This window comes from Choloepus didactylus, chromosome 17, assembly GCF_015220235.1.
Source record: "Choloepus didactylus isolate mChoDid1 chromosome 17, mChoDid1.pri, whole genome shotgun sequence".
Taxonomy (NCBI): Eukaryota; Metazoa; Chordata; class Mammalia; order Pilosa; family Megalonychidae; genus Choloepus; species Choloepus didactylus.
In genome coordinates, this window is record NC_051323.1 from 67,074,375 (window position 1) to 67,099,903 (window position 25,529).

The 25,529-nt window shown below is 44.0% G+C and overlaps 1 protein-coding gene across 2 annotated transcripts in view; it reads right to left on the reverse strand.

Moving 5' to 3' along the window:
- Window positions 1–7,190: 7,190 nt before the first annotated feature.
- The window catches only part of CREG2 (cellular repressor of E1A stimulated genes 2), a 28,910-nt gene continuing 10,571 nt past the window's right edge, over window positions 7,191–25,529 (reverse strand). The window contains exons 3-4 of one of the 2 annotated variants that reach the window (XM_037807018.1): window positions 15,199–15,312; window positions 7,191–12,368 (exon numbers count right to left, since the gene is read on the reverse strand). In XM_037807018.1, the coding sequence (XP_037662946.1) occupies window positions 12,221–12,368; window positions 15,199–15,312 (262 nt within the window). In that variant the 3' untranslated portion in view covers window positions 7,191–12,220. The remainder of the gene's footprint in view (window positions 12,369–15,198; window positions 15,313–25,529) is intronic. The other variant, XM_037807019.1, reaches the window with a different exon arrangement.

A 25,529-nucleotide genomic window follows, 5' to 3' on the forward strand; every position in this document is an offset into this window, starting at 1 on the left:
ATGCACCGCTTGCTGTTTAATTCCCCAGGGATGAAGCACCTCTCCAAGATCAGAAAGCCTTCCTGGGAGTCATGATGTGCTCCTGCGCCTCCAGCCCGTCCACCCCCCGGAGGCCTCCATCCATCCCACTGCCACCAATCTGAACACTTTCATTACTCCAAAAAATAAAATGAAAATTAAAATAAAAAAGAACATCCAAAACATCCCATTGCCCTCCTCTTCCCATTGTTCATTTACTTTTTTAACACAGTTTAATTGAGATATATTCACACACCCTACAGTCATCCAGTGTATGATCAATTATTCACAGCACCATCATACAGTTGTGTATTCATCACCAGAATCAATTTTTGAAGCTTTTCCTTACTCCAAAATAAAAATAAAAGCAAAAAAGAACACCTAGATCTTTCCATCTCCTCCATTCCACTCAATTCTTCATCTAATTTTTGTCCCCATTTTTCCACTCATCTGTCCATACACTGGATAAAGGGTGTGCGAGCCACAAGGTTTTCACAGTCCAACAGCCACACAGTGCAAGCTACGTAGTTATACAATCGTCTTCAAGAATCAAGGTCACTGGGTTGCAGTTTCAGGTATTTCCTTCTAGCCGCTCCAACACACTAAAAACTAAAAGGTGATATCTATATAGCACATAAGAATACCCTCCAGAGTGACCTCTCGACTCCATTTGAAATCTCTCAGCCACTGGAACCCCATTTTGTTTCATCTCTCTTCCCCCTTTTGGTCAAGAAGATTTTCTCAATCCCACAGTGCTGGGTCCAGGCTCATCTCCAGGAGTCATTTCTGCATTGCCAGGGGGATTTACTCCCCTGGGAGTCATGTCCCACGTAGGGGGGAGGGCAGTGAGTTCACCTGCCAAGTGGGCTTAGCTAGAGAGGGGCCACATCTGAGCAAAAAGAGGCTCTCAGGAGGGGACTCCTAGGCACAATTACAAGTGGGCTTAGCCTCTCCCCCGCAGCAACTAGCCTCACTGGGGAGAGCCCTCTGGTCAAGCAGGAGCCCACTGTTGAGCTATTGTTCTTTTAAGAATTATTGAATCAAAATAAAAATTTGAGTCAAAATTTAATACTGAAAAATACACATACATGCTTGGGTAAAACTAATGGTGGTGGGTCTGCGGGTGAACTTTGGAATCCAGGCTCAAATTGCAGCTCCACCATCCGCTGTGGGACCCTGGGCAGGTTTCCTCAAGGGCTGTCGGAGTGAGCGGACCCAGGGCCTGGCACTGGTGACAGCCCAGCAGACTCGCCTTCTCACGGTCGGCCGGAAGCAGCTGCTTGGGGGCCTGAGCCGCCAGTTCAGGACCAAGACTCACCAGGACCACAGACCCAAGGAGAGAAGACAAGCCCGAGGATAGAAAGATAGATCTCACCGGGTTCTCCTTGAGAATCCAAAACAGTGAGAGGAGGGAGAGGAGGTTGGAGTCTAGGGTCCTGGGTCTCCTACCTGGGCCTCCTACCTGGGCCTCCTACCTGGAGCTCACTGGGCCTCAGACATCCCAGGTGAACAGAGAAGCATTTACTTCCTTGTGGGGCTGATGAAGGGATAAGTGAGGTAATGTATGTAAAATACCTAGCTCAGAGCAGGAGTTCAATTAGAGTAACTGCTAGAAACAGAAAAAAAAAGTCATTAAAATGTCCTGTCATAAACTGTGTGTCTGTCCTGTCTATCGTGTGCAGGAAAATGTTTACCTCAGCGTAATTTCAAAGGGGAGGCTTGGATGTGCATGTACGCCCCCACTGTTCCTTGTCGTTCCCAGGGAGGGCCTCAGGATGGCACAGCGATTCTTTGTCACAGTTGTGAAAAGATGCCGGGTTTGGAAGCCCCCAGATTTGTCAGCAACCCTGGGCAGTTTACCTCAGCGAGGTGGCAGAAGGCCAGGGAGGAGAGCACAGTGAAAGGGGAGAGAAGGGAGTGTCAAGTGAAGGGAGGCCTCTGAGACCTGGGGGAAAGGGGGTCCTCTGGCCCCCAGGCTCACGGTTGACTCTCCCCTTCTCTCCACAGCCGTCTGTTGAGCATTTACCTCAGGCAGGCTGGGGCCTCCCCGTGCCACCAGCCTCCCCAAACAGCTCACAGTCCTGCTGGCAAGACTGAACTGAGGGCAGATTACTACCATACAATATGAAAACAAGAATTTGCATAATTATGCCCCTTACTTATCCCTCACTGTGTGTCAAACACTGTATTATAATTATCCTAGGAAACCAAGATTCAGAGGGTTAACAAATTTGCCCAAATTCCCAAAGCTGAGAAACTGGGTTCCAGCTAAGCCAGCCTATTCTGAAAGGCTGTTAGTGTTTACAGACGGTGGCTCCTCCAGGAAAACAAAACAAAACAGAACGACCCTGCTCCCAGTGCTTCCCAACAGGGATGGGGGGGGGCAGCCCCCAGTGAGCTCGGCTGCCCCATATCAGCCTCTTCCCCAGTTCCTTGCTGCCATGTCACCATCCTCTGGTCACCCTTCACCCGCTGACCATGGTATTGGGCCCACCCCGGCCTCCACTTCCTGGTGACCACAGCTGTCCTTCCCCACAGCCACAGACTGGCCGCCTTTATCACTGCTCCGCTCGGGACATGGCCAGATCACATGTCTCCCTCTGCTTACGGCCACTGGCCGGGCCCTCCAGCTTGTGGGCTCAAGGACTCCCAAACACAGTTGCACCTTCGCTCCTCTAGGCCCTTGGCCCACAGCTTTGCCCTGCGTCAGCCTCCTCTTGCTTCCATTCTTCCTTCCCCGGCTTAATGCCCACAATGCAGCATATCCGTCCCTTTTCAAAGAGCACCCCAGGCTCTCCCAAGTCTTGCCCTTCTTCTGCCTCGGACATGCCTGGACTGGCCCATGTCTGCCCTGGGCAAGAACGTCACCCAAGAGGAGAGTGCAGCGAGCAGGGCCGCTGCTGCGGGCACCCTGCCGGGGGCTGTGGGAATGCTCACTGAAGACCCCACAGTTCCTTGGGAAACGGCTTTGCTGCTGAGAGTGAGATGTGGGGGCCCTGCATGTGGGGGTCCAAGGATGAGGGGGGTGGAGAGTGCTAGAAATGGCCACTGGGGAGAATGGGAGAGGGCTGACTGGAGAGCTGGCCCAGTGGACAGTGTTGACCATGGATTTGTAGAGGGGGCAGTCCTCATGGTTGTGAGGTTTTCTCTGTTCACCTCCAGCTGTAGAGAGGAATGCCAAACTCACCCCAGGCTGGGATTTTGCCATGTGGTTCTGACGGAAACCAGTGGAGATGCTGAGGATCCTGGCTGAAGCGACAGACTGCTGAATCTACAGAAGGATAACCTGGAGTCGCGCAGAAGGAGACACCTGAAGAGATGCCAGCCCACTCCAATTCAGGTGTCAGGGTAGCCAGTGAAAGCACGCCACACACGGGCTCCAGTGGTGTGCCAGTTTGAAAGTATTATGTCCCCCAAAACGCCAGTATCTTTGATGCAATCTTGTGTGGACAGATGTATTAGTGTTGATTAGATTGTAATTCTTTGAGTGTTTCTGTGGAGATGTGTCCCACCCAACTGTGGGTGATGACTCTGATTAGATAATCTCCATGGAGGTGTGGCCCTGTCCATTCAGCCTGGGCCTTGATTAGTTTACTGGAGCACTATATAAGCTCAGACAGAAGGAGCAAGCTTGCTACAGCCAATATGGACACTTTGAAGAACGCACAGGAGCTGAGAGAGGAACTGCAGTTTACAGAGACATTTTGGAGATGGCCTTTGAAAGCAGACTTTTGCTCCAGAGAAGCTAAGAGAGGAAAAATGCCCCAAGAGCAGCTAAGAGTGACACTTGTGAGAAGCTGCAGCCTAGAGAGGAACGTCCTGGGAGAAAGCTGTTTTGAAACCAGAACTTGGAGCAGACACCAGTCACATGCCTTCCCAGCTAACAGAGGTTTTCTGGACGACATTGGCCATCCTCCAGTGAAGATTGTTGATACCACACCTTGGACACTTTATGGCCTTAAGACTGTAACTGTGTAACCAAATAAACCCCCTTTTACAAAAGCCAACCCATTTCTGGTGTTTTGCAAATGGCAGCATTAGCAAACTGGAACAGGTGGGAAGATGTTTTACTCCATAGAGGAGAGACAGAGCAGGGTCCCCTCACCAGTGGGCGTCACTTCCCCCTAGCCCACGGGTCTCCATCAGAGGCGAGGCGGGGCACCCCTCTCTCGCGCCCCTGTGCCACAGTGGGGGAGCCCTGCTCCCCCCACTAAGGACAGACATACCACCAGGGTGTGAGCTGAAGGTGAAACGCGCCCACTGGGCTGAGGCTGTGTCCATGAATGTTTCCTTGGGCTCGGGGCCACAGGGGAAGGAACGTCCCGCAGTCCCCCTACCTACTAGGGCCTTGTTTTCTCCTGAGGCCCACACCCCTCGTCCTGAGCAGAGGGTGGACTGTGAGTCCCAGGGGAAGGTGGCAGGCTGTGCTAGAGCTGTCCCCCACCACACCTGGCGATGTGTGCTGACATGTGATTAATGATCTTGAATCCCCAAGACACTGCAAACATGTTGACCACAATTAGAACGTGAACAAATAGAGTAAAATGTGTTTTTGCAACAAGTGCTAACTAGACATTCCTGCCTGGATCTGACATGACCTGGCCTGAGGATGCTGGAGGGATGCTCCCTAGCAAAGGACCTCTGCGAACAGACCTCAGAGGCATAAAAACCCAGGGCAGATGTCACTCCAGTGAGCATCACGTCGGGGCAGACGGACCCCCGGCTTCCATGCGGGCACTGTGCTTCCAGGCTGGGCACCGTCCTCACGGCCGCCCCACGACCAGCACCTCCTGCGACGGACCCAGACCCCCACTGCTGCCGTGTCAGACCAGCTCCCCAGACCTCTCATAAAGATCCCCGCCCGCCTTGGGCCAATGGGCTTTAGAGACCTCAGGATCCCCCACCTTTAAACATGTCGTGTGTGCTTGCCAGCGTTACTGCCTGTTGGTTGTGTTGGCAGCTTACGAATAAGCAAGTAAATAAACTGCACTGAGCATCCAAACTATCGTTGTGCCAAATCTGCTTTCGATTTGCAATCACCTCCCAGATCCAAATAAGACAATGTTGTGACAATCCCATGACACCTGGCTTAAAACTGTTAACTTCTTGGTTACAAAACATACGCTTTGTGAGGGTGGGGGCTTGGCCTTGTTCTCTATAGTAATCCCATCATGTTGTCTTCACTTTCTTGACCAGTGAGTCAGATGATGAGGCTAAAGAACCTCCGGGCTGGAAGCAGCTGGAGGAGGTGCCTGAATTGCTGGTTTCCGAGATGGGTCAGCTCTGAGATGACCTGGAATGCAGGGGGTGACGTCTTGGGTGGCCCGGGACTTTCCTGGTTTTAGCACTGCAAGTCCCATGTCCTGGGGAACCCTCAGTCCTGGGCAAATGGGGCCGACTGCTCACCCTAAGTGGAGGACGAGAACATCACCGAGAGGTCAGTGTGTGGCTGGGTGGTGGGTGGAGGCTGTAGTCACCCAGGGCGGATCTCTCTCCCGGGCATGTGTCATTTTTTGCCACACTCTGTGTGTGACCCCTTGGGTATGTTTTCTATTCAGTGAAACAGAGCTTTTTCAGAGACCCAAGTTCTAGATAAAATTATGCTAAAATAGGCAAATAACTCAAGGGTGGAAACATCAAAGTGTGACCACATTAACATTTTGAAGTCTGCAAATTAAAGTACATTTTATTTAGAGCCTTAAAGAACCATAGCAACAAAAACTGCCAAACTGATTCTTTTGTTCCTACTTAAATTTAACTGTGATGCCCTCTAATGGCATCTATTTTCCTGGAAATCTAATAATGACAATTTGTAATATAATGTGAAGGGGCCAACATGTCTACATATGGCTATCATGAGGATTAAATTAATTAATACACAGCAAGCACTGGCCAGCTCTGGTACATAGTGAGTCCTCACTACATGTTCATTCTTTTAATAGAAAACATTCTTATGCTGTTGAAACCACACTCATCTCTCCCAAAGAGAGATTTTTTAGCCTCTAAATTGATGTGATTTTCTAAACATGATCTTTCAATAAAGCCTTTCCAGGAAATCATTTTGGGAAGCAACCTTTTAATTGATTTATTTATTTTTAGGATCACAAGTAAAGTTTTCAGGTGATGTGTGTTGCCTGTTTTGCTTTAAATATGCCCCAAAGTCACGATGCCAAGAAAAATGAAAACCTAACTCTGTTTGGTATCTTAACATTGGCCTAATTCACTGTTTACTTTTGGTGTCTCAAGGCCATAAAAGACTCCTGTACAGGTAGCAGGGGACTGTGCGTGTATGATCACCCTCTGACTTACAAATAGGTGATTTGGGCAAACATGATGAAATGCCTGGAAAATGTCCAAGGAAGTACCTGGAGAAGGACATAATCCAAAGTTATTTCTGATGCCAACGTCAGGGGAGAGATCAGCAACATTTGACTTTATCCCCTGTGCCAGGCTCGTGTACCTTCAGCTCCAGGCAATCATGGAACCCTGGAACCCTGGAACTTGGAAAGGAAATCAGCCTCTGGAAATGAAAGTAGGATCAGGCAGCCCCAGAAGGAGGAGCACATCTGGAGAGACATTCCTCGGGAGCGTGAGGGACACTCAAAATAAATCGATGGTCAACATTTTCTCATTTTCATAGCCCTTACCACCTGCCAATATACTATATAATTTATTATGTTTATTGTCAGTTTTCCCCAGCTAGAATACAAACTCCACGAGGGTAGGGGCTCATGTTTTGTTCACTGCTGTCTTTTCAGTTCCTAGAATGGTGCCTGGCCTTTAATCAGTTCTCAACAGATAATTTTTAATGAATGAGTGAATGAATGAATGAATGAATAAACGAACATGGTTAGGAAGCCCTGAGAGAGGGTTCCCTGCACTCACTTAGCAGGTGAACCCCTGAGTGGAGAGCTTTTGCTTAGTGCTGAACTCCAGGAGGAACAAGTATGTCCAAAATGGGGACACCAGAGTGTGATCCCTTCCACATTTTGAAAGTCTGCAAATTAGGTTCAAATTGCTCAGTTGGACCTCAAAAAATTGTATCGACAAAATTACAAAGCTAATTCTTTTCTTCCTATTTGAAATTTAACTGTTGATTCATTGTAATAGCATCTATTTTGCTTAGAAATCTAATAATGACATTTTGTAATATTACATGAAAAGACTATACAGAAAGTTCATAATTTTATTTAATTGAAATCATAGCAATAACGAAACAGTCTTTGGTTAAACATACATATCTAGCATTGAAAACAGACTTTATACTCCACATGCATTACAGCGCATAGACAAACCGTAAGTTCCTCACAATTCAAATTTTAAAACAATTTGTTTTTATAGCACTCAAATGAGCATAAGTAAATTATGCTAGAGAAATTTTATTTTCAGGATGGTACTTGAAAGTTAAATTATTAAAAGCAAAATGCAGATTTTCTGGAAAAAATAGTAGAAATACATTTCAACCAAGAAAACAACTCTTTTATAAAAAGCCAATATTTACAAGGCATTCTAAAGCAACCAACATCAGAATTACACTACATGTCAACTTTATGGATATGTAATTACTGTAAATAATAACAAGGGACTGGGACATATTTAATTAGCTTTTTTGCAGAAACAAAAGATGGATTATTTCCAAGAATACTTAGAGAAGGATGACTGGAAATTTAATTCTTTACTATCAACATCAGTGGTGAATTATTATGTACAGTCCTGGATACCTATACACATCTAAGGCTAACTCAACATATTTATGTTAGAATTTAAAGATGCCCTCCCCTCCTAAGTGCCCTCATGAAATCTATACAGTGTATTTGTGAATTCTTAATTTGTATTCAACATTAAATTGGAAACATTTAAAAAACTTTAAAAAAAGTCTTATATCTCTTCCACAAATGCATGCATTAAGGGTTAACAAAAGAAAACTAACATTGTCATCCTCATTTCTGCCATGTTTTGGCACATAGCACCACTCCTCATTCTTGTAGGGACCAACGAGAGAGAAACCACATATTCCTTCTTCACACAAAGCCTTACTTTTAAAATTAAGCTTTTTATTCTTAGATAATTGTAAATTCACATGCAGATGCAAGAAAACATAGAGAGATCCTGTGTACCCTTTACCCAGCTTGCCCAAAGGTAGCATTTGCAGAACTGCACTGCACTATCGCTACAGGACACCCACATTGCCGCGCTCAGCACGGAGCATTTCCAACACCCCACAGGTGCCTTCTGTTGCCCTTTCATAGTCACACCCAACCCCATCCCTCACCTCACCTCCCAGCCTCCCTTGCATCCCCTAATCTGTTCTCTGTTCCTATAATTTTGCCATTTCAAAATTGTTACATAAGTGGAATCACACAGAATATACCCTTTGGGGATTGGCTTTTCTCACGTTTGTTCCTTTTTATGGCCGAGTAATATTCCACAGCATGGAGGCACTAGATTTGTTTCACTATTCACTCATTAAAGGACATCTGGGTTATTGTCAGTTTTTGACCATTATGAATAAAGCTGCTATGGATAGTCATGTACAGGTTTTTGTGTGAAAATCAGTTTTCCTTTCTCTGGGATAAATGTCCATGAGTGCAACTGTTGGGTCACATGGTGGTTACATGGTAAGTTTTATAAGAAACTGCCAAATTGTTTTCCAGAGCCGCTATTCCATTTTACATTCCCACTGGCAATGCAAGAGTGATCCAGTTTCTCTGCATCCTTGCCAGCATTTGGTGCTGTCACTATTATTTATTTTAGCAATTTGGGTAGGTGCACAGTGGTATCTTACTGGGGTTTTAGTTTGCATTTTCCTAATGGCTAATAATGTTAAATATTTTTTCATGTGCTTATTTGCCATTTTTATATTCTCTCCAGTGAAAGACCTGTTCATGTTCTCTGTTTTCTGATTGAATTGTGTGTTTTTTACTGTTGAGATTTAAATGTCTTTGTATATTTTAGATGCCACTCCTTTGTCAGATACGTGGTTTGCAATATTTTCTCCCAGTCTGTAGCTTGTCTTTTAGTCCTTTTAATAGAGTCTTTTGTAGAGCAAAACTTTTAGGTTTTGATGAAGTCATATTTTTATCACATCTTCCTTTTATAGATTGTGTTTTTGGTGTCAATTTAAGAACTCTTTGCTTAGTTCTAGGTCCTGAAGATTTTCTCCTATTTTTTTCCTAACAGTTTTGATTTACATTTTGAGTTAATTTTTGGTTAAGGTATGGGATGCAAGTCAAAGTTCATTTTATTTGCCTGTGGACCTCCACTGCTCCAGCACCATTTATTGAAAATACAATCCTTCCCCCAATGGATTACTTTTGCTCTTTTGTAAACTATCAGTGGTTTATTTGCGTGGGTTTCTCTCTGGGTTCTCTATTCGGTTCAGTTGATCTGTATGTCTATGTCTCTGCCAAAACCACACTGTCTAGATTACTTAGCTATACAATAAAACTTAATATTTGGTAGAGGGATTTATTCTACTTGATTCTTCTTTTTCAAGATAGTTTTAGCTATTCTATGGCCTGTGACTTTCCATGTAACTTACAGAATAAGCTTGGCTTGTGTCTACAAAAATCTTGCTGGGGTTTCAATAGGACATTGCATTGAAACTATAAATCAATTTGGAGAGAATTGACAACTCTACCATGTTGAGTTTTCTAGTCTATTAAAATAGTATGTCTCTTCATTTACTTAGGTCTTTGATTTCTTTCATTAGCATTTTGTAATTTGCAGCATATAGATCCTGTACATGTTTTGTTAAGTTTTTACTTAAGTATTTCATATTCTTTGGAGTGATTTTAAGTAGTGTTGTGTTTTAAATTTTGGTTTCCACATATTCATTTTGAGTATGTAGAAATGCAATGGAATTTTGTGTGTTGACCTTGTATCCTGTGACTTTGCTATACACACATATTACACATATTAGTTCTATAAGTTGTTTTTTTTTTTAAAAATACATTCTTTGGGATTTTCTACATAGGCAACCATGTCATCTGAAAATAGGGATAATTTTCTTTTGTCCTTTCCAATACATTTGCTTTTCATTTTCTTTTCTTGTCATTTTTTTTTTTGTGTCTAGAACTTCTAGTTCAGCCGTTAATATGTTAGTCAATGTAAATTTCTAGAGATTTCCTGAAGTTTACAGGCCTGGATGGGGTCCAGCAGACTTGAACCTATGCATTTCCATCACTATTCTTGTCACATCTGACCTGTTCAGATTTTATTTCCTTTAATTTGGATGAACAGCGGATAACATTTGCCAATAGTTATAAATGACAACCACACTGCAAAGCCCCTTGCTGGGAGAGCTTTGACGAGGTAAGTGGAGTGTGATTACGAAGGCAGGCCTAGCACAGGGATGTTACCTGTAAGACAGGACTAGGAGGCGGCGGGACTCAGCAAATTGAGGTTTGAGGTTTCTTGGGGTGTATTTTTGAGCACATGTGGTTTGTTCCTCCAGTCCCCCTCCATCTCTAAATTGGGGGTAGCAATAATTTTAAACTCTGAAAATATGAAACATCTTTAATGGTAATCTACTCTTATGTATTAGAAATTGCCATTGTTAGGAGCTTTTTATAGAATTGGCTCATGATAAGTCAAGCATTCAGTGCATTTTAGTTTGTGTATACAACAGGCACTTGAAAATGGATTTTGACAACTCGAAACTCTCTTCACATTGTCATATTTTAAACAAAAATGTAACTTAATAATAGTTTATTTATTTTAAGAATGTATATTTCTTATGTATAGTGATGTGTTTTTATATTATACAACATAACTAACCCAACAAAGAGGGTTTATGGCCATTATAGAAAGAAAACTCGGGTTCTGCTAGACCCTTACTGACTTCATTTATAAGAGGTCTCGGACATGCATAGACATTAGATGTGTACACAACTGCCTTCCAGGTTCTTGCAAACACTGGCAGAAATCCTGCATATAATTTGTAGAAAATATTAAGTCTCGTAAGAATCAAATTACAGAGACCTATTTTTTTTTCTTTTTTTTTTTTTGTCAAAAGCAGTGGCAAATCATCTCCAGGCAGGTTAATCATTCTCTTTCACAATCACTCTGCTGATTCTCCTGGTTCAATGGCTACCTGTGCATTTGAGTACCTCTTTTGTCTTGTTATGAAAACTGGACCTCTTCTAGGTCCCACTTCCCCCATTATGTGCAGTGAGTGGTGAAGTCAGCCCTTGGGAAGTTGGCTTCCCCTCTCTGAGCCTCAGTGTCCTCGTCTGTAAGTGGCACTGATGCTGACATCTCCTTGGATGTAAGGCTCTGATGAGATGACTTCTGTAAAGGGCCGGGCTTGGAGTGAGCCCTCAGTCGCACCTGCTGTCTCCCCTTCCTTGTCTTATTTGTTGCCTCTGCTTCCTTCCCAGCTTTCCCCTCTGCCCTCTCCTGGAAGTCTCCTCTGCACAGGTCAGAATGAGTTCCTTCTTATTTTGGATGCAACTCCTCATGCCTGAGATAGGAGAACCCTCTGTCAGAAGCATGAGCACAGGGGACCGAGGAAACCTGATGTGGAAGTCACCTTCCTCTTTAATGCACCACCATGGCTTACGCAGGGCAGGGCTGTGTACAAACTCTGTATTTTCTCATGCTATCCATCATGAGACAGTGGGAAAAAGCTTCCTAAGTGATCTATACATTCCAGCGAACGTGACTTAATATATTTGTAATCCAGCAGCACGATGAGTAAACAATAGACAAATTGCCCTCCACCCTCTCCCTAAACACAGCATTCTAGCTGCATGATGCATAGTTAGTTCTTTTGTGGTCACAATGAGGTGAGAACCCAGACACTGCTTTTGGCACAAGTAAGAAAAATACTCTCACAATACAAAACAATCACATTGTACTCACAGGCATAATTTGTTTTCCTAAAGAATGGAACAGCAAGTTTTCAACATGTTATTTTGACAACCAGTGATGACTCCCAAATAGGTGAGTCTGGACTGGATACAACACAAACACAGACTTTATATGTGAACTCCCCATGTGAACTGAGGATTTGCAAATGACCACTTCCATCTCAAGCCCGGCCCAGGGCCCCCTGTTCACCCCCTCTAGTTCCGCCATGAGGACGATAGGGCTGCTATGACCCCTTTGACAAGGAGACAGCCGACAGTGGCTGCCCGGCAGCGTCACTTAAAGGGTTTTCATTTTAAAACAAACATGGAGGACTTTCTTCCTTACTCCATCAGGCCTTTCTTGGAACTGCTTTGAAATACTCCTCCCTTGAGATGTCGGATATTCCTCCAAACCACTTCTGAAGCCAGATGTGTTCTATCCGCATCTTCATGAAGAACCATTCATACTGGCGAGGCCACTTCCTCATAACTGGGTGCCTGCAGGGATAAAAGAGACATCATGACAAGACTTTCTCATCAGAGGGGTACAGCTTCAGACCCCACGTTTCCTCTGCCAGCTCCTGTAACCTTCAGACCCCGGGCCTCATCTGGGCTGCAAGCTGCTCACACCAGCCAGGGCTGAGGCCCGGTTGCTGGGGACGGGAGCCTGGGGGAACCTCAGGGGGCAGGAAACTGTGGTCCCCACGCCGGGTGGCTCAAAGCTCAAGTTAAGAGCCAGGCTCTTGGTTTGGATCCCAGCCCCAATGCAGATGAGCTGTGACATCTCGGGTGTGCTGTTTGCTGTCTCAAGCCTCATCTCTGCCTGTTACATGCGATGACTCATTGGCACTCAGATCACAAGGTTGTGTGGGGGGCAAGTTAATGAGTAAGCATGAAGCACCTGCGGAGAGTAAGTGCTTAGTGCATGTTGTTTTTTGTTATCAATAAACATAAAGAAAGGTTTTGTAGATGTCTGAATGAAATGCTAAAAAAAAAAATTGTGAGTCGGTGCAGGGAAGATTTCCATTCCGGCCATAGGTGTAGAGTTGTTGAATGAAGATGAGAGCCAGCCAGAATGGACAAAGAGCTCCCTTCTGCCTTCTCCTATTTACTGACCTGTCTCTCCCCAGTGCGTGCCTCCTAACACACAGTAGCATCCTCCAGGGTAGGGGCTGTGGCCCACTTTTTTTTTTTTAACTTCCTAAAAGTAAATTTTTTCCCTTGTATCTGAAAACATTATAGACAAAATTCCAAGACCAAGTACAACTTCAAGGAGCTGCCCACCGAGACTGGGCTCATCGCAATGCTATCAGCGGTTGGTGTTCTTTTTTTAAAAAAAAATTATTTATTTTGATACAATCATACATGTACAGAGCAGTGGAAAGTACAGCAGAAAGAACTTTTTTTCCTGAACCATTTGAAAGTAAGTTGTTGCCCTGATGCCCACAAATACTCAGGCAGCTGAGATGAGGAGGTGATTGCAGTTATTTTAAGCCACTCAGTTTTGTAATGACAACTGGAACAGATTTTGGTACCTGGAAGGGGGGTGCAGGTGCAACAAAACCTAAACCATATGACACTGGCTTTGGGACCAAACAGCGGCCAGAAGATGGAAGGGCCATGAAGAGACTGTCAGTGAGAGTGTCAAAGAAAGGAAAGAAAATGGTAGAAGAGGGGACCCTTGTTAGGTCGTGGTGGAAAATTTGGCAACACTATTGTGTGTGGTAGCGTGGAAAATAGGAAACGTTTCCACTGAGCTCAATGATCTAGCTAAGAGTTGCAGGCAGAATAATAAAGCACCACACTGGTTCTTCACATTGTGTGTCATAGAGGGTGAAAGGAGAGAGAGGAACTAAGGAGCAACTGGCTGGGTATGAAAATAACAGACATGTCCACCCACACACCTGAGCTAATTTCTTCTATATGGAAAATCATGAGTTCACCTTGATACATCCAATTCCAGTCCAATGCCACAAAGTTCGTTTCTCCCTTCATATATTTGTAACTCTTACCTTCCATGGCAGTGAGTCACCTGGCTCCCATTATTCTTCTCATGTCTACTTTGATTACTCCCCCAAGTGTGGAATCTTCCATCTCTGTGGGGCTGTGCATGGCTCATCCAACTTAACATCTGCCTTTGTGCTGCTTTTCCACAGATCTGCCTGTTTGCATCCCCGTGCTCCTCGGTGGGCACCTGGTTCCTCGCTGCAGCTGTGACTCTCCATCCCTCCTCATGACAGTCCACCCCTCCATGCACACACTCTGCTCATCTTGCACAAGTTCTGACACCTGCATTGGGCTGTCCCTCTTCCTTGTCTCCTGCTTCCCCCTCCCCCTAAGAACCCTCTCACTCTTTTGACCCCTACTGCAGCAGCATGCTTTATTATTATCATTACTAATTTTTTAAATTAAAGAAGTTGGAAATTTGCAGGAAAATCATGTGAAGAATACAGCATTCCCATTCCCAGTATGGGAATACTGTATTCAGCCCCCTAATATTGACACTTTGCGTTAGTGGGGTACCTTTGTTACAACTGATGAAAGACTGTTATAATTGTACTATTAACTATAGTCCATAGTTTACATTAGGGTGCATTTTCTCCCAATATACCACCCTATTATTAACACCTTGCATTAGTGTAGTACATTTGTTATAATTCATGAAAGAACACTTTTATAATTGTACTATTAACTATAGTCCATTGTTTACAATAGTGCTCAGTGTGTTGTACAGTCCTATGTTTTATCTTTTAATTTTTGTTCTAGTAACATGTAAATGACCTAAAATTTCCCCTTTTAACCACTTTCACCTATATAATTCAGTGCTGTTAATTACACTCACAATGAGGGGAACGCTTTTTAAAATTTAGATTATTGCACTTTATCTCCAGAGGCTCTGATTCAGTAAAGAGGTCAGGGGTGGGCCCTGAAAGCTGCATCTGTAATCATCCTAAGTGACTCTGTCCCCGCAGACGAGGGTTAGAGACAATGCTCCGCCACCCGGCTCTATCACTCTGGCGCTATTCTCTGCATTTGGTGGGAATTGGAAATGTTTGTTGGGTAGACTTGACTGTGAGGGCTCAGCGATTTCCCTTTCGAGGTGGAACACTGGAAAGGGCTGGCAGCACACAGAGGACCATGCCCGGAACCTTCGACACGGGGTGCTCTCCAAAGGCCCTCCGTCTGCCTGGCCTCCGCTGCCACTCGCGGGGTGTGTGGCTCCGGCCAGCTGTGGTCATCACATCCGAGGGACAGGCACTGACAGCCCTGACTCGGCTCTTTGTGACTGTACATCTCTGGGCAAATCGCCTTCGAAGCATAGACCCACCTTGAGAACACGGCTTGCTTGGCAAATTCTACCTCTTCCGGAGGCACCACAGCCATCTGGCCAGTGAGGGTTAGTCGGGCGCATCGGGGGTCCTCCGGGTCGACGGTGTTTTTTCTATGTGCCAAGAACATTTTTCAATTGTTAAAACAGTACATAACACCAGCCTGAAATACTAAGGATCTCATTAAGGTGTTAAAGACCGTGGGCGCGCTGCTGGCTCTGTCATTCGGATTTCACGCTGTTTGTGGTTCACTTTAAAACACTTCGGCAGGGACGCTGTGCTAGGGAGGCTCGTGTACATTAGCTGTCAGTGGACACCTGAGGGGCAGCTCGAGCACATTCGAAGGCCCCTGATAAAGCAAGCACAGCCAGGGCGGGCACTTGCAGGACCCTGATCAGGATCGTCCAGGATCATTTTGCAGCTCCGAGCAACTCCAGGGGGTGCCACTCACATAGAGGACACTCTGGACGGCCCCCCCCAGCCCCGGGTAATGCAAGGACGACCCTGCCCGTGACAGAGGGAAAGGCTTTCAGATGTTGCCTTCAGATTCTGCACTTGATGTTCTTCAGTCAGCAGAGGGGGTATTAGAACTAGCAAGAACAGTGGTGTGACCGTATGTCCCTGTTCACTGATAAATGTTTCCATGGTAGCTGAATCCTTCAAGACCTGCTTTCACGGAGAAAGCCACCAGGTGGTGAGGATGTAGGGAAGGGAACTTAGAGCGCTGACCTACCTCTAACCGTGTGAGGCTACCTATGTCTGGAAGAAAGAGAGAAAGACAAGACAAGAACCCCAAACACCAACATTCATGAACTGCCAAATTGACCTGGGTTAACTCAAATCTAAACAAGAAGCTCTGTGTCTCCCAATATCGTGCACCCAGTGGCTTCAACCAAATCCTTGGCTGCAAATGCTCCACCATCACAGCCCGTGCCGTCTGCATTTTGCCAGCTCTCTCCATGACTGGGAATGTGGTTCGAGGATGAGTAAACACCACAATAGAGCTTTTGGCATTTCTAAGATGCTTCTGAGCATGCTCTGTTCTTTGCCCCTATAATAAGATCTGTAAATGTTTATTGATCTCTCTGTGCCAAGCAGTTTGTGCATCACCTCATTTTGTTGGAGACTCATGATGACCCCAGGAGGTAGGGATTATTATTAAACCCATTTTAGAGATAAGGAAAATGAGATTCAGGTGGGTTAAGCCATTCATCCAGGGCTGGTAGAGCAACCAGGAGTGCAGTCTGCCCCACTGGACCTGTATCCCAGACCTACCCTCTCCCCCATCTCCCAGATCCAATTACTCCTTAAAGTTTATGCATTTGCTCTCCTATTATCTGATTGTGGACCTTTTGCTATCATGCCAGAACACTTTCTCATAAGCTTGCCTTGGGGGTCAAAGAAACTACTAGCAGAGGGGAGAAAAAAAAGAGCATGTGCAAGGCTGTGATGGCAAAAAACTGGAAATAACCAAAATGTTTAGTGATGGGAAACACAGATAAAGGTATATCCAAATCATGTGTTCCGCTTTGCTAATACTGCTGTTATGCAAAATACCAGAAATGGATTAGCTTTTATAAAGGGGATTTATTAGGTTACAAATTTACAGTTCTAAGGCCATAGAAGTGTCCAAACTAAGGCATCAACAAGAGGATACCTTTGCTGAAGAATGGCCGATGGCGTCTGGAACACCCCTGTCAGCTGGGAAGGCACGTGGCTGGCATCTGCTGGTCCTTTGTTCCCAGATTCTGATTTCAAAATGGCTTTCTCCAAAACGTCTCTGTGTCTCTCTTTCAGCTCCTCTCTCTCAGCTCCTGTGCGTCCTTGCTTCTGTCTCCCAGGGCATTCCTCTCTAAGCACCTGGGGGTCCTCTCTTGGCTTCTCCGGGGCAAATTCTGGGCTTCATCTCTTAGCTTAGCATCTCCAAACATCCTTCTGTCTGCATCTCCCAGCATGTCCAAGCGTCTGGATCTGCGTTGCCTCTTAGCTTCTCTCCAAACTCTCTCTCTCTTCTTCTCTGAGCTCCTTCTCTCCGTGAGCTCTCTTACAGGACTCCAGTGATCTAACCAAGAACCGTCTGGAATGGGCAGGGTCACAATTCCATGGAAAGGATCTAATCAAAAGGTCTCACCCACAGTTGGGTGAGTCATATATTTCCATGGAAACATTCAATCAAAAGGTTCTAGCCTAATTAAAAGACTAATTAGTCTGCCCCCACAAGATTGCATTAAAGAGCAAGGCTTTTGTGGGGGACATAATAGATTCAAATCAGAACACCATGAAATACAGCCTTTAAAAAGAACAAGATATAGCTATAGGTGTCCATGCTAGGATATGAGTAAACATCATTAGCCAAAGCAGAAGACATACAGTATGACCCCATTAAAAAAAGAAAAGAAAGAAAGAAATCCTAAAATGACCTATATATTTATATGTGCTTAGACAAGTTCTGGAAGGATCTACCCCAATGATGTACTGGTTATTTGGGAAGAAAGAGATTTGAGGGGCTTTAGGTGTGAGGTAAGGAGAGAACACTCTTTTTTGTTTTATATAATTCCATATTCTTTGAATATTACAATGACTATGTACTTCTTCCATTATTCAAAGGGGGAAAAAAAAACCCCAAACAATAACCAACCCCTGGTGCCCTTAAGAAGGTGACTTCTTTGTATCAGAGATGAAGGGAAAAGGGGCACTTTTGGAAATTTGAAAATTCGGAAGGTTTAAGTGACTTACTTAACCAAGTCACTGCAGAGTTGATGTGGGGGCTGGGTCCCCCCAGGTCTGTGGGCTGCAGGCTGCACAATTGCCATGCCCTTCTCTCCTCACCCTCTCTGGGACTCACTCACCTCATGCATAGTCATTCAGCCTTCCAGGGGCTTCCCAGCTCCACGATCTCTAAAGCCCGGTTAAGCACACCCTGGGTTTCTCAGCTCTGCCACGGCATCCTCAACGTCACAGAATAAACGTCGCATGGCTTTCAAGACTGTCAGTTTTACTCAGTGGTACGTAATTTAAAGCATTATTTTTCAATAAAAGTAACAAGGATATATTAGAGAGCAGAATGGAAAATGCATATTTGTTTTTAAGTAAAATCCTAGACTTAAAAGGAATGCCATACTTCATTCCCCCCACCCCTGCCCCACAGGGCTTCAGGTTTTCTGCTGGAAGGGACGCTTTGATGGAGAAATTTACAAAGCACTATTCTATGGGTATTTCCCAATCATTTAAAGATGAAATCTAAAATTTTAAAGGCATTTAATAAATTACTCTAGACATTCAAATCAATGTAAGAGAGGAAAAAAAAATTTCCTAAACAGTAAGCCAAGTTTTTATTTTTCTTATACGTGGTTCTCCGGTAGTCCCTCAGATTTCCTTTTCTCTGTAACCAGATGTCAAGCTGAGAGCTGAGGGTTTCCGATCTCCATGCCTTTAATTCGGCTCTCAAGTGCTTTGACATTGTCACACTCACTAGATGTCCTGGAGAGCGGGACAGCTGCTCTAGTCCCACCTGCTGGGTCCCCTCCGGGAACTGTGGATAAAGGGGGTGACCGTGCTTCTTTTAAGTGAATGAATATCAATTAGTTTTATTATCAGAAAAAGCCATGTAAAACAACCTGCATTAAAAACTGTGATTATGAGAATCTCAGAGGTTTATGGATGGGAGAGGGTTTATTAAAAATGCAAAGCATGATTTCTTTAATGAAACCCAAATCTCTCTTGATAATTCAGAAATATAATTTTATGCATAGAAATGATTCCCTTTTGTAAAATTGTGTGTGTCTTAATGAGAAATGACAGGAAAAATTTTTTTTAATTGCCAAAAGTGCAAATATCTGTCAATTGATGAATAGAGAAACAAAACGTGGTATATTCACAGGATGAAATATTATTTTGTATTTACAAATAAGGCTGCTATGAACATTTGTGTACATATGCTTTTGTGTGGACATACGTTTTCATTTCTCTTGGGTAACATATCTAGGCAGGGAACCGCTGAGTAATGTGGTAACTCTATGTTTAACCTTTTGAGAAACTACCAAATTGTTTTCCAAAGTGGTTGCACCATTTTACATTCCCACCAGCAATGCACAACGGTACTAATTCTTTTGTGTCCTTGTCATCACTTGTTACTGTCTGCTTTTTTTATTTTTGCCATCCTTGTGAGTCCAAAGTGGTACCTCGCTGTGGTTTTGATCTGCATTTCCTTAATGACTAATGATGTTAAGCATCTTTTTTTTTGTACATCATCATTGGAGGAGTGTTTATTCAAATCCTTTGCTTGTCTTTTAATTGGGTTATTTGCCTTTTTATTATTGAGTGGTAGGTGTCTTTATATATTCTGGATACAAGACCCTTGCCAATATATGATTTAAAAATATTTTCTCTCATTCTCTGGGTTGTCTTTTTCACTTCCCTGATGGTGTTCTTTGTTGCACCATCAACAAAGAATAGATAATTTGAAGGCCAAATTATCTATTTTTTTTCTTTTGTTGCTTATGCTTTTTCCTATTGTATCTAAAAAACTCATTGCCTGGCCAAGGTCGGGAAGTTTACAACTGTGTTTTATTCTAAGAGTTATGTAGTTTTAGCTCTTCGTTTAGGACTATGTTCCATTTTATGTTAAAACTACGAGGTAGGGATCCAACTTGATCATTTATATATGAATATCCAATTGTTCCAGAATCATTTGTTGAAAAGAATATTCTTTGCCCGTTGAATTGTCTTTGTCAAAAATCAGTTGACTACAGATGAGAGGGTTTATTTCTAGACTCTCAATTTCATTGATCCGTATGTCTATCCTAAGCCAGTACCACACTGTCTTGATTACTGTAGTTCTGTAGTACTTTTTAAATTGGGAAGGGTGAGTCCTCCTACTTTGTTCTTCTTTTTCAAGATGGTTCTGGCTATTTTGGGTTCCTTGCATTTCCAGGTGAATTTTAGGATCAGTTGTCAGCTGCTGAAGAAAAGCCAGTTGGGATTTTGATAGGAATTGTGTTGAGTCCTTAGATCAATTTGGAGAGTATTGCCATCTTAAAAATGTTAAGTGTTCATATAAGGATATCTATCTATCTATCGATGTATCTATAGATTGATAGATAGATGTAAATACTAAGAGATTTATTATAGGAATTGGCTTATGCGACCATGGGGATTGGCAGGTCCAAATTCCGAAGGGCAGGTTCCAAGTTGGAAATCTGATGAGGTTTAATTCCCCAGAAGAAGTAGGTGGCTGAAGTAGAGATAAAAATTCTTCTGTCTGACAGCTGAAATCCTCAGTTCTTACTTTAAGGCCTCCAACTGATTGGATGAGGAAATTTGTCTCATTGCTGAAGGCAATCTCCTTTGTTGATTGTAGATGCGCTCGACCATAGATGCAATCAACTGACTATAGATGCAAATCCATCTATGAAGGACCCTCATAGTAACACTGAGGCCAGTGACTGCTTGACCAAACTGGACACCATCACCCAGCCAAACTGACATGTGAATTTAACCATCACAGTGGCCATGAGATGTTCAGAGGTAATTGAGGAGAGGGGAAGGGACTTGAAAAACCCAACCCACCATTTATAGGAGGCCTTCTCGAGCCCTCTGAGGCTGATTTACCTGCTTGAGGACACATGGCAGAGAGGGGCAGAACCTGTTTTGGAGGCCAGATTTGCTTTCCTCTGGGTCCTTGGCTGTGCTCCCAACATCACGCCGGCTTGGCCACTCACCCACATCTGCACGTGTTGCCTGGGCTGAGGGGATTGCTTGCATTTCCATCCAGGAACTTCTTTTTAAACTTTTAAGTTTTCCTATAACACATCCTAATTTAATCCAAGGGAATCAGGGACCAAAATACTAAAAGGGTTTGTTCCTGGGGAGTGGGTGGTCCATGCCTGTAGGGACAATACTGTTCCAAACTGTGGACCCCATTAAACTGGGGCTCCAGAATGCTGCGAAAACAGCACTCTGTGTGCATAAAAACTGTTAGATGAGCTGGGGAATTACAAAAAGGATTAATAAGACACTGATTTTGCACTCAGATTGTTTTCAATTAAATGAGAAGACTGCCTTCCAAATATTTAACTTCCTTTGAGATGAGTAATCATCCTTATGCTAAAACATTTTCTTTTATACTCATATTTTTATGGACTACAGTTTTCTAAGATCTTCACAAGGGATGTGTTTTCTAATAAATACAGAAGCAACCTTCCCAAATAGTGTATTTTATTGATTGGAGTAGTTAAAGGTCTGTCTTGTTTTTGTATATTTGTGTTCAGTGGTAAAGAAAAATAATAGAGAAAAGAATACATTATGTTCTTTGAGGATTTAGGAAGTTAGATAATACGCATAAGCACACTGAGCAGTTGACACTGAAATATTTTTTCAGACTTTATTCTAATTCTTTAAATTATAAGAAAAAGAACTGCTTCATGCATTCCCTGAAACATCTGGAGAATGGCAGGGATATGATTTCAATACATTGGATCAGCGTGGATGGTTCTCCACCAGGAGAGCTCTCTTTCCTGTAAAAGGTGATTGGAACTCTGTGGAGCATCTTTGGTTGTCACAGCAACAGGGGGGATGGAGGAGGTGTGGGGTGGGGGTGGGGGTGTCTCTACTTGCATTTAGCGGGCAGGGGTCAGGAATTTTAAATGTCCTTCAATGCCCAGGACTGTCCTGCACAGTGAACTCTCTCATGTCACTAGAACCCCACTGAGACCTGCTGCTAGGGTGTTGCCTCTCCCTGATGTGTCCAGCCAGGTACCAAATGAAGCAGGTGGGTGCAGATCAGGGTTTCTCAGCTTCAGTACCATTGACATGTGGGGCTGGATGATTCTTCTTTGTGGGGGGCTATCCTGGGCATTGTAGGGTGTGTGCAGCATCTCTGGCCTCAACCCACTAGTTGCCAATAGCAGCCCCACAAGCAGTTGTGATCATCAAAAATGCCTCCAGATATTGCCACATAGATGTCTCCTGGGGGCAGAATTGCCCCTGGTTGTGAACCACTGGAGTAAACGTAGCTAATTTTGCAGACTTGGTGGAGGGAGATGAGAGAGTTCCTTTGAAATAGTTTTGTACTTTGTCAAACAAGTATGGATGTCATCTGCCATTAACAGAGAATAGAGGGCAGTGAGTAGGTTTGGTCTGAAATATGGGGGAGAAGGTGTGGAACTGAGAGTGGGAAAGAGGGAAATAAATTAGCATTTCTGGTAGTGTTGAGAACACATGGAAGATGTTGTTCATAAATGAAAAGTGGAAGCATCAGCCTGGCCACGTGGTTTGTCCCAGCAATGCTGAGCCATCTGCGTTCAGGAACAGAGGAGGATGAGCCAGGGTTTCATGGGATCGGGGTGTGGCTAGGTGGGAATTCCAGAGGGGAAGGGGCACAGGAGGTGCAGATGGTCTCAGGGTGATTATAAAGGTAGATCATGGAATCTAACTTTGACAGAGAAGAAGGTGGAACTGGGAGGCTCTGATGAGTGGTAGGAACAAAGGATTGGCAGACTCCGTGTGGTCAAAACAAGTAGTCGACTGGTTACTCAAGCAAGTGACCCAGACGGATATGGGCAGGATGCTTGGAGTTAAGACACTGGATCTGGGGCGTGTGCTACAAAATTTGGAGTGTGGCCAGGGGAGTGGGTGGTGAAGGCTGTGAAGGAAAACTTGGCTGGAGAGGCCAGGCTGTGGGATAGGCCATTCACAGGAAGCTGAAGGCAAGAGTAAGAGGGACGGCAGTCGAGAGGAAAACCTTGAGGGCTCTGTCGCTTCTACCCACCAGTATTACTTTTGCTCTCAAGGGCAACCCCAGAAAAAGTATAATTTGTCATAATTCCCCCTCTCTGTGCCAGCCTTTCAGACATCTGCAGAAAGCACTTAAGTTTTCCTCAGATTTTCTTTTCCAGGATGGTTGCTTTTAGACATCCTACTTTGTCAATATCGCTCTCCAAATAAGGTATCTGGAATCAAAGTCAGTGCCCCAACAGTGCAGCCCAGCAGAAGCTATGCAGAGTGGAGGAGGTACATCACAGCCACCATGCTCTGCTTCACCTTCCTAAGGAAGCACTGAAGTTCAGGTGCCTCCTTTCCTTTCCTCTCCTTTCATTCTATTCTATTCTATCCCATCCCATCCCAATCCTACCCCATCCCATCCCTATCTCATCCCTTCCCATTCCATGGCATGCCAGCGTAATGTCTCACACCATCCTAGTAAACTTTTTTTCCATTTTTATTCTCATTTCTTGGCACGATTTTCCTGGTTATGGCTCTGACTTCTGACAATTTTTCTGTCTCCCAGACAGGATTCACTGCAGCAAATCCCCAATTAAACCTCTGAACCCTTCCACTGGCCCCCAGGTTCCCACCATTCTCCAGCAGATTTCGAATGGTCAAGGCACCAGAAGCATCTTAAGAGTTTAGATTAAACCCCAAGCTTTGGATGTTTATCCATCCAAAGCTTCACATTCTTTGTGAAATTAAATGTAGGAGAAACAAACAAATATAAGTCTACCAGCTATATTGTCCTACAATTCATATTATCTCATGAGAACATCACACAGGGTTTCTGTCAAATGCCTCAGTGAAATCCACATGCAGTGAGTAGACAATAGCTTCCTGATTTGTCATCTTACTCTAAAGCTTTCAAAGAAAGAGAGAGCATTTCTGACATGACGTTCTCCCTAACCACATGGCCACAAGGTGGTCATGTTGTCTCATTCTAAGGGCACCCAAACTATCTTTAAAATAGTCTGCTCTGGAATCACTATGAAAGGTATTTGTGTTTGTCCACAGACCATCCCAGGCTCTGGTTTTTGAGAATCTGAACAACATTCGTACATTTTCAGGCTGTGCATGCCTTTTCCACTCCTCAGTTCAATGTTCTTATCCATGAATTCTCTGAGTTGCTTGGAATGAAATTTGTAGAGTTCAGCATCCTTGGATGTACATATTTAAAGGAAAGAGTGCTCCGTTTACATTTCCTTACTCATCTTGGACTAGAATTTTTTTTCTTTCCCTGTGTCAAATCTCGTGATTCAACAGATGTCAGTGGACCAAACACAACAGGACAGGACAGATGAAGAGGGGAATTAGATCTACTTCCTGGCTAGGAGAGGAGTAGGGATGCCAAAAAAGAGCCCACTGCGATGGGCAAGTCACTATTTAACACAATGGTTCAATTGATAACCCTTTCCTCTACAGTTTTTACACTTCCCTATCATTTTGATCTGCTGAGAATATATTAAAATCGCATTTACCAAATGAATAGCATGTGATTGAGCCATTTTAATTTCTATATCTTCAAACATCTATACTATAAATAATGCTATCATGACACCCCATAAATACCAAAGAGAGGCTTATCATACATTAGAATAAATTACCATGTTTCTGCATACATTTGCAAATACATTTAAACTCACATTCATCGGTGGCAAGGAGCTTGAGATCGTGAGAATGTCGTGGATTATCCAAGTATTGTCCCGATGTAATCATAGGAGGGGCACCAGAGATCAGATTGAATAGTAGGAGATGTGACAACAAAAGCAAGACGTTGGGGTGATCCAAGGAAGGGGCCATGAGCCAAGGAATATAGGAGGCCTCTAGCAGCTGGAAAAGGCAACCCAATCTCCCCAGAGCCTTCAGAGGGAACCAGCCCAGCCACCACCTGATTTTAGCCTCCTAAAACTCATTTGGACTTCTGATCTCCAGAACTTTAACAGGAAAAATGTGTGCAGTTCTAAGTCAAAAAATTTGTAAATGGAAGAAATGGAATGAATAATCAAACTGTGCTTCAGAGTCTCCATCTCTGGGGATCCTTAACAAAAAATAAAAGTAAATGGAAATGGCTGGTTTCAGTGCAGTGCTATCTAAGGGCAAGGAAAGGACCTGTTGGCTTCTGGAACTCCTTTCCATCCCTGTGAGTCTAAGACTAGGTCAGTAGTTCTCAGGCCTGGCTGCACACTGGAATTTCCTAGCAAGTTTTTAAAAAATACTGCTGCCTCTGGTCCCACCCCAGACCTCTGATTTCATTAGTCTGAGGCGCGCTTGGGCAATTGGGGAAGGAGGTAAAGGTGCCCCAGGTGATTCTCATGGGCAGGTGAGAGTGATAACCACTGATCTAAATCTTATAATCCACCCTCCAGGTAATTTGGGTCAATAAAAGTCCCAGGATGTCTGGAGGAAAGCCTGAGGGGTCGATGGGTTTACAACTGCAGGCCCTCTGGCTGTACAGCTCTCTGTGTTCAAACTCGCCTTTTATCAGGACCTGCCCAGGGCGAACAGTGGAAATAGAAATGAGAAGATGTTTAGATCAATAACTATTGAGATTCCCAAGAATACC